This window comes from Phocoena phocoena, chromosome 18, assembly GCF_963924675.1.
Source record: "Phocoena phocoena chromosome 18, mPhoPho1.1, whole genome shotgun sequence".
Taxonomy (NCBI): domain Eukaryota; kingdom Metazoa; phylum Chordata; class Mammalia; order Artiodactyla; family Phocoenidae; genus Phocoena; species Phocoena phocoena.
The window spans coordinates 1,138,814-1,151,567 of NC_089236.1; the positions used below are offsets into that span (position 1 = coordinate 1,138,814).

The window sequence follows — 12,754 nt, forward strand, 5'->3', positions numbered from 1 at the left end:
TGACAATGAAAACGCTAAACTTTGGGTAGCCACCTAATGCTTTGATAAAGAGGGAAAAGGCACTGAATACGTGTTTCATGGTGCCCATATCTCTTTGCACATATGTGGAATTTCATTTTGAGAATCTGAAATAACCATTCAAAAGCTACAAGACCTACGACGGACTGAGGGTAACGCTTCCCTGCACCACACAGTGCCCTGCCAGGCTCCCAAAATCCAAACGGCCAACGAACTGACAGAAAGGACAAGACTCAAGTCAACTGTTAGCAATTCAGTGCACTTTGCAGGAAGGATCTGATTAAGCATAAAGCTCTGTTGTTTATTTTACACAAAGGAGACCACCAACATTTGCCATAAACTCTTCTAAACTCTTCAGGAAGGCCATCTTCTGCTTCCGGTCCAGCACAGGGGGCGTGCTGCTTGCAGTGAGCTTGTTGAAGGCGTCTGCTAATCTCTGGTAAATGACTGGGTCTTGCTGACTTGACAGTAATGTTTCAACTAGTTCAGAATATTCCGCCTGTTGAAGAGATAAGTACACATAAGCACACGTACCTTCCTCCAGTACCACACGAAATGCGAAGTAGTGGGCTATGGGGGTCCCAAAGGCAGGGTCTGACAGCTCTTTTGAATATTTACCATTTACTAAAAGTTTACTGTCATCTAGGTACTGTTCCAAGCTTTTCCATGAGTAACTCACTGTTTTATAACAGCCGTGTGAGGAAGATATCGTTTATATCCCTGTTTTACACACCAAAGTTCTTCCACACAGTGAGATCACACAACCTACCCAAGAGCACAGGCCGCTGAGCAAGAACCGGCCATGCGGCGCCAGAACCCATACGATCACCTACCTTGTCACGCTGCCTCTTCCTTCTGTGTTTTCAAAGCACTTTTTTTTTTTTGCATTTTACGATAGATTCTTAGTACGACAGATCTACGGTAGATTCTCAGGCCCTAAGTCTGCAAGCTGACTCGCAGATTTCCTGGAGGTTTACGCAGACGTCTTGCCCACACGGCGGCAGCCACGACACGGCAGATGTGCACACGTGCAGACGGGGGCTGCGTGGGAAGTGGCGAGGGGCGGAAGGGAGCGCTGTGCAGAGGGGCTCCCTGAGGAAGGGGCTCAGCGACACAGAACAGTAGGGCATGGCTGGAGTTTTCCTGGTTTTACTGCCCTGCATGTAAAGTCTTACACAGAGGAGAGGGTGTGGGGTTAAGGGGAACGGAACCAGGGCAGCTCTCAAAGCTAAGCTCTCATGAGAAAAGCAGGCCTGTCACTCTTACTCATTAGCTTCTTGGGATGTCATGATAGACGCAAATGGGGAAACCAGATGTTAATTCCGTTTGGAAAAGAGTAGTAAGGCACACACCCCCACCGCACGGGTCCAGGGCGCCACGCTAGCTGCCCTTCCCAGAGGCAGGCCTGCGCACGGGGGTAAGTATAAACTCAAGTCCCCCCCCACCCCCAACCGCGCCCCCTGCCTGAGAAATGGCAGTGCCTCCAGGGCCAGCCCAGCCCCAGTGCCTGATCCCTTGTCTACTACGTGCACCCAGGTTTTTAAAAGGACATCAGAGGGGCTTTCCTGGTGGCGCAGTGGTTGAGAGTCCGCCTGCCGATGCGGGGGACACGGGTTCGTGCCCCGGTCCGGGAAGATCCCACGTGCCACGGAGCGGCTGGGCCCATGAGCCATGGCCGCTGAGCCTGCGCGTCCAGAGCCTGTGCTCCGCAACGGGAAAGGCCACAACAGTGAGAGGCCCGTGTACCGCAAAAAAAAAAAAAAAAAAAAAAAAAAGACATCAGAACGCAACGGCTTATGTATGCAGAGCAAGGAGGTCCACCCCCAAGAAGGGCACCATCCGCAGAAGGCAGTATCCAGGGCAGAGGCAAGAGATGAGCCCAGAGCCGCCCCGCCTGGGGCGCAGGTGCTGCAGGAAGCGGGTCTTTAAGTAGCATGTAAGACTCCTCAAAATCCTCCCTTTTTAAAAGAAGGGAAATAAAATCAAACCCTGCGTACCAGTCACAGCAAATGCTATAGCCTCTATACTGAAGGAAAAAAAAAGCTGCTCTGGCCGATGACTTGGTCACACTGGGCTGTGTGCCTGTGCGTGGGGGGGCGGGGTGGGGGTACAGACTGGAAACCGGGGCAGCTGAGGACCCGACACGGCTCTCCTCGCACTCCTGATGGGCACCCTCCACAGGGACAGGGAGGGACAGGCAAGCCAGCCTAACTCTCCTTCTGCTATGGCCCCCGTCACGGAGTGCTGCAGAGGCTTTACAGGCTCCAACCAACCACGGTTTTCCAGACTGCGCTGCGAAATAACACACTGTGGCTTTCCATGCTTTCTGAAGGCAGACTCGTCGGGGTCCCCAGGTTTATCCATCTTGTTTCCTTGCAGAGCTGTGAGTTCCTCAAGGACAGAGACTGTGTCTCCGCTACTTTGTCCTGAGTCCTGGTTCCCAGCACAGCTGCGTAAGGACAAGCTTTAGGGCAGCGATCGACATAAAGGACGGTTCATAACAGTGGAGAAGGGAAAGTAGTTGCTATTAACAGCTTGTCAGATAAACACAAAATTAAAAGTTAGAGCTATTGAGAGTGTGAAGAAATACAGCCTTGGACTTCCCTGGTGGTGCAGTGGTTAAGAATCCGCCTGCCAATGTAGGGGACACGGGTTCGAGCCCTGTTCCGGGAAGATCCCACATGCCGCAGAGCAACTAAGCCCGTGTGCCACAGCTACTGAGCCTGCGCTCTAGAGCCTGCGAGCCACAACTACTGACGCCCGTGCTCCGCAATGAGAAGCCACCGCAGTGAGAAGCCCACGCACCACAACGAAGAGTAGCCCCCCGCTCGCCGCAACTAGAGGAAGCCTGCGCACAGCAATGAAGACCCAACACAGCCAAAAAAAAATAAAAAAGGAAAGAAATACAGCCTCACTGAATGGTGCGGAAGCACCGAGGCGCAGACCCTCTGAGGACTGAGGGACAAACGGCCCATCTGTCTGAAAATCCCCTCACTACACAGAGCGAGGGGCCCAGGGAGGCGCGTCCAGTACCTGATGCAAGCACACCAGCGTGTAGAACGCCTCGCCAGCCGCGGTGGTCATCTCTGTGTTGTGCTTTTGCAAAACCAGCATATCAAACACCAGCTGAAAGTACACAGTAACCCCTCTCAATAAAGACACACGATGACCATATAACCCTCCAGCCCCTCCCCGCTGCGAAAGGGAAAAAGAGGGACAAAGAGGTTATTCTTCTTTATTAAACAAATCTGAAAAGTAAAGAAAATAGTTTTTAAAAAAATCCAAGGATAACATGAAGATGTTACTGCTTGCTGTGGTGTATGAAATAATCAAATTATCAAATTCCATGTTATATTCACCACATAAAATTTCAGGAACACAAAATAACCGTGGAGGATAACGTATCCAAGAAAGCTGATCTCCAAAAACTGCAGTGAACAGAAAGGCATGATCTCCTCATGGATGAAGGTGCCAGCACTGCCCCCGGAGGGAAGACCCCCACCCCCACCCCGCGCAATGACTGCACCCAAACATCTCACCTTGAGAAAGTGCCGTGTTGCCAGGAAAAGTGGCGAGTCTGTCTCCTGTGCTTTTGCACACTGCTCAGCTAACGGGGTCAAAGCTTCCAGGCACAGCTGGCAAACCTCCGAACTCATTCTGATCACGAAGGTCAAAGAACAAACTAGAGATACGTGACTTACAGAAGATAAACAATTAACGCTATTATCCAACGGATGGCTGTTTCTAGAAGGTGAGTACGCTGGTGAGTCTTTACTGAGCTAGGTGAGGACAGGAGAGTCCCAGTGTTTCCGAGATTATCCGTATGTGTCTGGGGCCCAGGACTGGAGCTTTGTGTGTGTTCTGACTGTGATGCACACAACCAAGTGGCAAAGATCAGAGACGCGGCAACAGGACGTGGCACTACCACCTGGGCTCCATGAGACAGTGACTTTGGGGCCCGGGGCCGAATGCCTCTGGGTCTGTGAAAGGAGGACGAGGGGGCAGGTTAATGAAAGAAACACAGAAGTAGGGCAGCTATAGGCATGACTGCTTTTTAAAGAAAGAAGACTGAACCACAAAAGAAAAAATACAAATTTTGACAACTTTTCTTCTAGCAACCTCTTTTTCCCTAGTGACAAGTGATCACGATGTTCACTCAAAGGATATGACGTCATTCCTAGTTCCAACGAGTACATCAGACTTTTAAAAAGATCTTCAGGAAGCTGTGGTATTTTTTCAGGAAAAATCTCACAGATAAATGTGATTAATTTGTAGTATTGATTACAAAGGGTTGGAAACTGAAAAAGAAATATTAAATATTTAGATGTTTAATGATATCTAACTTGTTTTCATTAATGGAATAAAGTAATAACCATCAAGCTTCTAAGTATAATGATTTGTTTAAAACATATACAGGATACAGAAAACATAAAGACCTAATTAAATGTAAAAATGAGTTACAAAAACGGGAACACTTTAGTAACTAATATGAAAGTAATACGTAGCAGAAACAGTCATCTTCTGGATAGTTACAAAAGCCACAGCCAATTCCAGATATTCTATGTCTACCCTGGAAAAGTGAACAAAGCAGCCAAATCTCAAATTACTAAACGACCTGTGAATAAAACCATTTGCATTCAAGCATGCTGGAAAAATACAAGAACGTAATACAAACTGTTAAAATTAGGATTAGAACAGAGTATTCAGCCTTGCACACTTCCAACATCTATTTACTGGTTGCACAGAACTGAGGTAAAAAGCAGGTAATCTACAGCTAACCTCATTTAAGAAAATACACATCTAAATGTCTAATGGTTTATTTGATGAATAAACACCGAAAAACAAAAGAACCCGAAAAGCAAATCAATACACAGAGCTTCCTAAACTTCCCATCCTGCTGGCTGCTTTCCGCAGAGACCCTTCTCCAGGAGGGACAAGCCTACGTCACAGCCGCGCGCTGGGAACCTCACAGCTCTCACTCTGACCCTCGACTGCACAGGCCCCCCACCAGCCCTGCTTCCTCCCCAGGCCCCTCCCTCTGCCCCTCGATTTTGTCCACCTCACTCTTCCTCTCCAACCTCCCACCTCCTGACAGGAGAAGAGACCCTCCCTCAATGGTACTCAGAGTGAGAGAAAGGGCAGCCTCATCACCACCACACCCTTGACATCAACCAGTGAGAGAAACCAAGGCCCAGTACAGTCAGAACGTACGGAACTTGACCAGCTGTATGAGCCCTGGTTTCTTACCATTCCATTTCTCCACGGAGCGGCTGGGAAATGCCTTCTGTTGCCCAAACCCTCAGCCTGAGAATGATGTTGGGAAAGCACCAGAGAAATACACTACACGTGAAACTTCCTGTATTTGCTGAACGACAAATGACGAGGGAATCAAAACCGCGAACATCGGCACTTCTAGAAGAACCAGTCTTTCCCTGACACTGAGGGATCAGTGAGTGCAGGGCTCCAGGGAAGGCATGGGTGTGAAGGACACAGGACAGCCACACAAACACTTTATTTCCACACACACCTAACAGATGAGTAGGTACTGGCCCCCTTAATTAAATCGGACGTGTATTCGTGCCTGAAATATCTTGAACCTTCGAGTTCAAGCATATGCGGTTTTAACGTTCACATTCCTTTCTTCACTTACCTTCAAGAGGTCCTGCGACATCAAGGGCAGAATCAGGTTCACTCCATATAACACAACATCGGCTGCCGACACAGATCTGTTTGCCGCTGGCCCAGGCTCCTGACCCCTAAACACTTCATCTATAAAGTGAGAACAACGCAGTCTTACAGCTGTAACATCAATAAACCTACGAAGGTGGGTATGTTCTCCTGCATGAAAGTGAAGCGGAGTCAAGCCCCCAAGACAAAATACATCTACGAGAGGATAACACAGCCTTTCGTGTTGTACTGTTTAGGGTGTGAATACTGGATGCAGATATGCTGTGTTTACATTATCATTCCACAACGCTGAAAGTAAAACTAACGCTTAATCAATGGTTTTTGCAAAGTAAAATTGACCCCACTGACACATTGGTCATACTGTGAGTTAAATAATTTCCATAGTACTATTCACTTTTCTCCTAGGTGTGTGGGATTTTTCTAAGCTGGAAAGGAATGGGGGGAAATATAGGAATTAAATATTGCATAAAAAAAGAAAGTTTTTTTTAAAAAAGCTACTAATATGACAAAGGATTATTACCCTTAATCCATAAAGGAGGCATATAAATTACTCAGAATCTTAAAACCTTAACAGATAAAGGACCAAAATCCACAAACAAACACCTAACAAAACCATAAGCCCAATGAAAAAAAACAAGTTCGATCCAATCATTAAGCAAGCAATACAAAGTTTCTGAAGGTACTACTTCTGATTCATTAGATTACAAGTGACTTCTGAATGATAACATGTAAATGGTGGTGAGGATACAGTGTGACAGTTACCCTCAAAAGCAATATAATAAGAGACGTTTGAGCACTGTATATAGTAAGGATATAAACATAAATTTAGACAGTGATTCATCCACTGAAGTAATTAGTTTATCACTGTAACGGCAAAGTTGTAAATACTCCAGATGTCCTGTATTACAAAAACAGGGTTAGGTTCCAAAATGTGGATTACCACGCAGCCATCAAAAAGTCATGAAAAATTTTAATGACAAGGAAGAGGCTAATAATACATTAATGAAAAGGGCAGAATATAAAATTATATTTGGAGCATAATCACAAAAAAATTCTACAAAATAACCAAAAGGGAAATTAACAAAATGCAATTACTCTGGATTATGTCAAAGCATGGGTGATTTTTCTGTCCCTGTACTTCAAATGTTTTCTATTATGAGCGTATTTACTTTCACAACAAGGGGGAAAAAAAGGACAAAATGTGGTAAAAAAGCACTTCTACTTAAAAACCACGTTTTCAGCCTAATTCTGTACTTTTCTCCAAGAGCCTCAGTTCCAGCTGCAAGAATCCCATTTTCCAAAGCCGGGCATGGCGAGCCTGGATCCATCCAGTAGGAAGCCTGGGCCTGCTGGCCGGGGCCATGGCAGGCTGGCCACCGCCGCTGGGTCTGCTCGAGAGACGGCTCCTGGCCTGGGTTGTGGGACTCAGCTCTGCAGCCACGGGCTCTGCCAGGGGCTCAAGAATGTCGTGCAGAGGCTCATTTTCAGTTACGCTTTTATATCTCACCTGGTATGTTAATTTTATTTCATAATATTTAAAATATTTTCTCTTATCTCACCTATTATCTGTATTTTATTTTTTAAATAATTACTTAAAAATATTCTCTCCCTTTTTACCATCTATTTTATCTGTTGCTTGATCATTTCCTATTTTAATTGTCTTCATTTTCTTTTTTCTAGACCTCAACCCTATCCACCTTATTCTATTCTTTTTACCCTTATTTTGTACTTTCAATCCTGAGCATTTTGGCCTCGATTTCCTTTCCAACATTGTATTACCATTTCAATCCTTCTGCTGTTTTCTTTTGAAAACCTGCCCGTCCACACTTACCCATACTGTTTACTCCACAGCTCACTCCCAGGGGAGCCTGAGAGGGCTTCTGTCCCCTCCAGATGCCCTTCATACAAAGCTCTCCCATCCCTCTCAGTAGCAGTTCTTAACTGAGAGTCAGTTCATCAGGGTACAGGGCTCTTATCCTGGTCCTTACACCCCTGGCAAGTCTACAAATCAACTAACACGGCATGTGAACCTCAGCGGGTCATATAACATACACCCTTCAAGGCAAAGGCTCAGAACAACTTGAGGCCTCAGAGGCACATCTGATCTAGAAAAGGTGAAGCAACCCCGGCCTGAAGGAATCAGAAAGCCTGGGACCGACACCCGCACGAGTGGCTGGGCCTGGCAACAGCGGCAGCGGACGTCCTTCACCTGGTGCCCTGTCAGCCGCCCAGGGCAGTAAAGCTCCTGGGCCGGAGCTGACGGTGCCTGGCACAGGGCAGCTCTGCCAGAAACCTCTGCTGAGTGAACCGGTGGAGGGAACAGAGAAGAACACGTCCAGTGTCAGGTGTGCTGAGCACAGGGGGCGAGAAGGGGTCGGAGGAGGGAGGGGCAGCAGCACCCACTGCCCGGGGGCAGCTCAGCCCGGGGCAGGACACGTGGACAGCACATCTTCCCCGTGGAGCTGGCGGCCCCTGTGTCCTGAGGCAAGGCAGGCGGTGGGCAAGAGGTGGTGAAGGAGAGCTGCGGACACGCGGGGCTCCGGGCACCCGGACACGCCCGCCTGTGACAACAGCGGTGACGACAACGGCAACGGCAGGCACCGGAGGTACCTGCCGGCACATCGTGAGCACAGTTTGGCAGGCGCCGATCGTCACAGCCCCTGTAACAGCAAGGGAGGCCTAGGAAGGCAACAGGCTCCGCAAGGTCATGCTGCTGGGGAGCCCCAGGTTAGGGCTTTGGAGTGTCGCCTGTCAGCCCCTAAGTCCAGTGGCTCCCAGGCTGCAGTGGGCACAGGGCTGGGGCTTCCTCAGAGGACACGGAGGGGGAACTCGTCAGTAAAGCGAGCTCTGACACTGGCCTCTGAAGTCAGACGCTGGGGTGCACGAGCTGCACATCTGCAGGCAGGTGGGTAAACTCCTGGGCCCGTTTCCTGGCCTCTACAACGCGTGCACCAGTGGCACCAGACTCATGCTGCCGTGACAGGGACAGTGCCCGGCACTGGCCAGGAGCCTGGGACAGGGAAGACACGAGCACTTTCATCTCTACCAGAGGAAGGCCAGGCACAGGGCTGTTGGTCCCGCGGGGACCAGCTGGCTTCCGCCTGTTCGGTAAATGGGACCTCCTCGTGGGACGTCACATACCGCAAGCACTGCTTCGCTCGGACGGAAGCAAGCGCGGGCCGAGAGGCCGAGCGCGGGCGCACCTACCTGTGTCGCTGAAGTCTATGAACTCCTTGGACAGGAGGTTGGTGAGGAGCTCCATGATGAGCAGCAGGTCCTGGTACTGCTCCTCCTCCTCCGCGGGGGCGTCGGCCCGCTGCCGCCCCACGTTGTTCCTGGAGTACACGCGCAGCAGGGTGAGGCACGCCTCGTACAGGTTCATGGCTTTGGACTGGGAAAAAGCAGGCAGAGGTCAGGCTGCTGGGGCAGCCTGGCTGGGGAACATAAACACTACAGAAGTCCAAGATGTAATCCAATAAATTTACTCTGAATTCCAACAGCAGCTCTAACGCTTGTCGTAAACTACATTACAGCACTGACAAAAATGAGAAAGCATAAAGATTACGGTTATATTTAAAACATTAGTGTTCTAACAATAAAATCTGACACTCTTTTTGTGTGCATTAGATTGTGCCTACTAGAGAGACAAGACAATTTTGGCGACAGAACCGCTTTACTCCTGCTCTTCAACTTCTTGTACGACGTGGATTACTTTAAGCTGTAGAATGGTTTAAGGTGCAGAAGCACAGAGCACCAAGCATTCGAATAAACGGCACTGGCCTGAGCTCTGAACGGTGCGCCTGTGACGACCTTTGTAACACTGACCAAATGTAACCTCACTTTTAAGCCGGCTCCTTTGATCTACAACAACAACAAACACACAAATCACGAACATCTTTGCTGACTGAATATAAAAGAACTTAGTGTATCTGAACATTCATCTGACTTACAAAACGAAGATGCAAACTGCCACTTAAAATGCTAAGTCCTAGGGTTCTACCACTGAGCGATTTATTAAAATTTTCTACCATAATCCATTTGTTTTATCAAATATTCCTCAAGTGAATGAGTCTGACAGAGTAACATATTAGCCCAAAGAAATGCCTCATTATTAACATTTTTAGGGCAAGAATTTACATTCATTCAACATGCCTTCCTCTGAACTCTGAGTTCTTTTGAAAAATCTTTTGGAGGTATAGAAATATTACTTCAAATAACGTTCATTGAATCTGAAGCCAAGTATCTATCATTTTGTTATAGCTATCAGGAGTTCTGACCTGGAAGGGATCAAAGGAGACCGCGCTCACCTCTCCAAGATAGCATATCTGCTTATGTGCAACTTCAACAAAGACTTCTATGATGAGATTGACGGTCTCGGGGGTGTTTTTGTAAACTTCCATCAGTCCAATGCAATTGGTAAGGAAATCCATTAAAAAGTTAAAAAGGATGGCTACATTGTCAACCTGGGTAGCCTCAGCAATGCCACACAGGGCCTCCAGCGTGGCAGTGATCTCCTGCTTCACCTCCTCCTGCTGGCACATCTGCGGAAAGTTTTCCTGGTTTATCACTCTTAAGAATCGCTGCTGAAGAGGCTGAAGAACCTACAAAAATAAAGCGTGAATTTTTTAAAAGTCTGATTTACATGCTGTACAACCATTATGCTATACACCTTAAAGTTATACAATGATGTATGTCAATTACATCTCAGTAAAACTGAAAAAAAGAAATTATTACTTATGGAAAAGAATATAAGTGCATGCTATCATCATACTTCCTTAAGTAATTTAAGTTCAAAAGAAGAAAAAAAAGACTTCCTTGACGCCATTCACAGGATTCTGCCACTATCTTCATCTCTTTCCCATTAGCAAAAAAAAAGAGAAGATATTTCACAAAGGGCAAGAGAGTAAATCTTTTACATTTTACAGGACATACTATCTCTGGCCCAACTATTCAATTACGATTTCACTGTAGTGCAGAAGTAGCCATGGAAAATATGTAATCAGTTAAGCATGACTGTGTTTCAATAAAACTTTATTTATAGGGATTTCCCTGGTGGTCCAGTGGCTTAAGACTCCACGTTCCCAATGCAGGGGGCCCGGGTTCTATCCCTGGTCAGGAAACTAGATCCCACGTGCCACAACTAGAAGTTTGCATGCTGCAACGAACACCCGTCACAGCCACATATATAAATAATTTTTTTTTTTTTTTGCGGTACGCGGGCCTCTCACTCTTGTGGCCTCTCGCATTGCGGAGCACAGGCTCCGGACGCGCAGGCTCAGCGGCCATGGCTCACGGGCCCAGCCGCTCCGCGGCATGTGGGATCCTCCCGGACTGGGGCACGAACCCGTGTCCCCTGCATCGGCAGGTGGACTCTCAACCACTGCGCCACCAGGGAAGCCCTAAATAAATATTTTTTTTAAACTTTATTTATAAAAACAGCAGGCCAGATTTGGTCTGTGGGCTGCAATGTCCAGCCTCTGTCCTACTGGGTGAAGACCAACACAAAGCTCCAGCCTGTTTTTCCCCTTCCACCTCCCCTGGGTGTAAGAGTAAACAGGCACATTCATGAAGAGGATCTCTTAATTCTATTTAAAGCTGTACGTATGAAAATAAATGACTTAAACTGGAAACACATGGTCAGGCTGATTTCCATTCTGGCTCTGAAGTCGCAGACTACTGCCTATTTCTGTTACTGTGCCCTTTCTCAACACTAAGGGCATCCAGTCACAGGGATTACAGGCTGGCAACCTACATGCACTGGTAACTCTTGGTTCCCAATTTAAACCTTATTATATAAGACGACGTGTCCAGGGTGGTGGCTATGGCTTGAATTACATCCCGCCAAAATTCATGTGTTGAAGTCCGAACCCCTGGTACCTCAGAACATGACCTTATTTGGAAATAGGGCTGTTTCAGATGTAATTAGTTATTAAGGTGAGGTCCTTTGGGCGGGCCCCTAACCCAGTATGACTGGTGTTCCTATAAGAAGGGGAAATTTGGAACAGACATGGGCACACGGAGATGCAGGGGAATCAGGGTGATGCACCCACAAGCCGAGGAACGCCGCAGACTGCCAGCAAAGCACCAGGAGCTCCGGGAAAGGCCGGGAACCCCAGGCCCTCCATCACAGCCTCAGAAGGAACCAGCCCTGCCCACACCCTGATCTCGGATTTCTGGCCTCCAGAACCGTAAGACAGTAAATTTCCGTTGTTTAATCCGCTAAGTTTGTGGTATTTTGTCAAAGCGGCCCTAGCAAGCCAACACAGTGGTTAATTTGCATGTCCTTGTCCAAGACAAAGGAACATGTCACGGGTTCTTCATGGAGAAGCAACACACCAGCTCAGGCTGTCATTCGCGTTGGGGAAAAGGTGTCTAAAGTGCCGGGCACTCGACAGCGTTCAACGTCCTCACGCAAGCAGGTCAGCAGGTCGGACAAACTCTAAGCGCCAACCCACTCGTCAGGAGGGAAAACACCAGAAAAGCTATGTTTCCACAGACCGTCTGCGGCAACACATAGATGAAACCCCGGCAGGGCGATGCGGAAAAGCCGTCAAAGGCAGGGGAATGGTTTTTACCTCTGTCCAGTACTGCTGCTTGGTCTCTGCGTCCATGTGAGCGAAGCCCCCCAAGACGAGCGCCTTCATCAGCGTCCTCTGCACGGGGCTGGACAAGAAGTTCAGAGGTGGGCTTCGGCTGGCAAACTGCTTGGCTAGGTTCCACCAGCTTTCGCACTGGATCACCAGGTTTGCCCTGCAGGGAGAGGCAGGACGCGTTACTTCCTTACGCTGCATGTGCCCTAAGTAAACAAAGTGCACGGCTACAAGCTTCAACTTCTGTTTAAAGTCCAGCACAGACAACTTGGTATAGACTTTGGAGTCTTGTATTCAGACCCAACTAGCCGTTTGTCAATGTAAAGTTTATTTAATCTCTCTTAATTATCAGTTTCCTGATCTATAAGATAAAGATAACAACAGTAATAACAGCCCTAAATTTCATGGCTGAGACTGATGAAATGATTAAATCAGATACTTCATATGAAGTGTTTGCA

At 47.7% G+C, this 12,754-nt stretch overlaps 1 protein-coding gene across 2 annotated transcripts in view; it reads right to left on the reverse strand.

Annotated features, from left to right (window-relative positions):
* Positions 1 to 319: 319 nt before the first annotated feature.
* XPO4 (exportin 4) overlaps positions 320 to 12,754 on the reverse strand; it is a 105,814-nt gene continuing 93,379 nt past the window's right edge. The window contains exons 16-23 of one of the 2 annotated variants that reach the window (XM_065895959.1): positions 12,282 to 12,456; positions 10,014 to 10,307; positions 8,914 to 9,097; positions 5,669 to 5,787; positions 4,189 to 4,316; positions 3,558 to 3,675; positions 3,052 to 3,144; positions 320 to 517 (exon numbers count right to left, since the gene is read on the reverse strand). In XM_065895959.1, the coding sequence (XP_065752031.1) occupies positions 320 to 517; positions 3,052 to 3,144; positions 3,558 to 3,675; positions 4,189 to 4,316; positions 5,669 to 5,787; positions 8,914 to 9,097; positions 10,014 to 10,307; positions 12,282 to 12,456 (1,309 nt within the window). The remainder of the gene's footprint in view (positions 518 to 3,051; positions 3,145 to 3,557; positions 3,676 to 4,188; positions 4,317 to 5,668; positions 5,788 to 8,913; positions 9,098 to 10,013; positions 10,308 to 12,281; positions 12,457 to 12,754) is intronic. The other variant, XM_065895960.1, reaches the window with a different exon arrangement.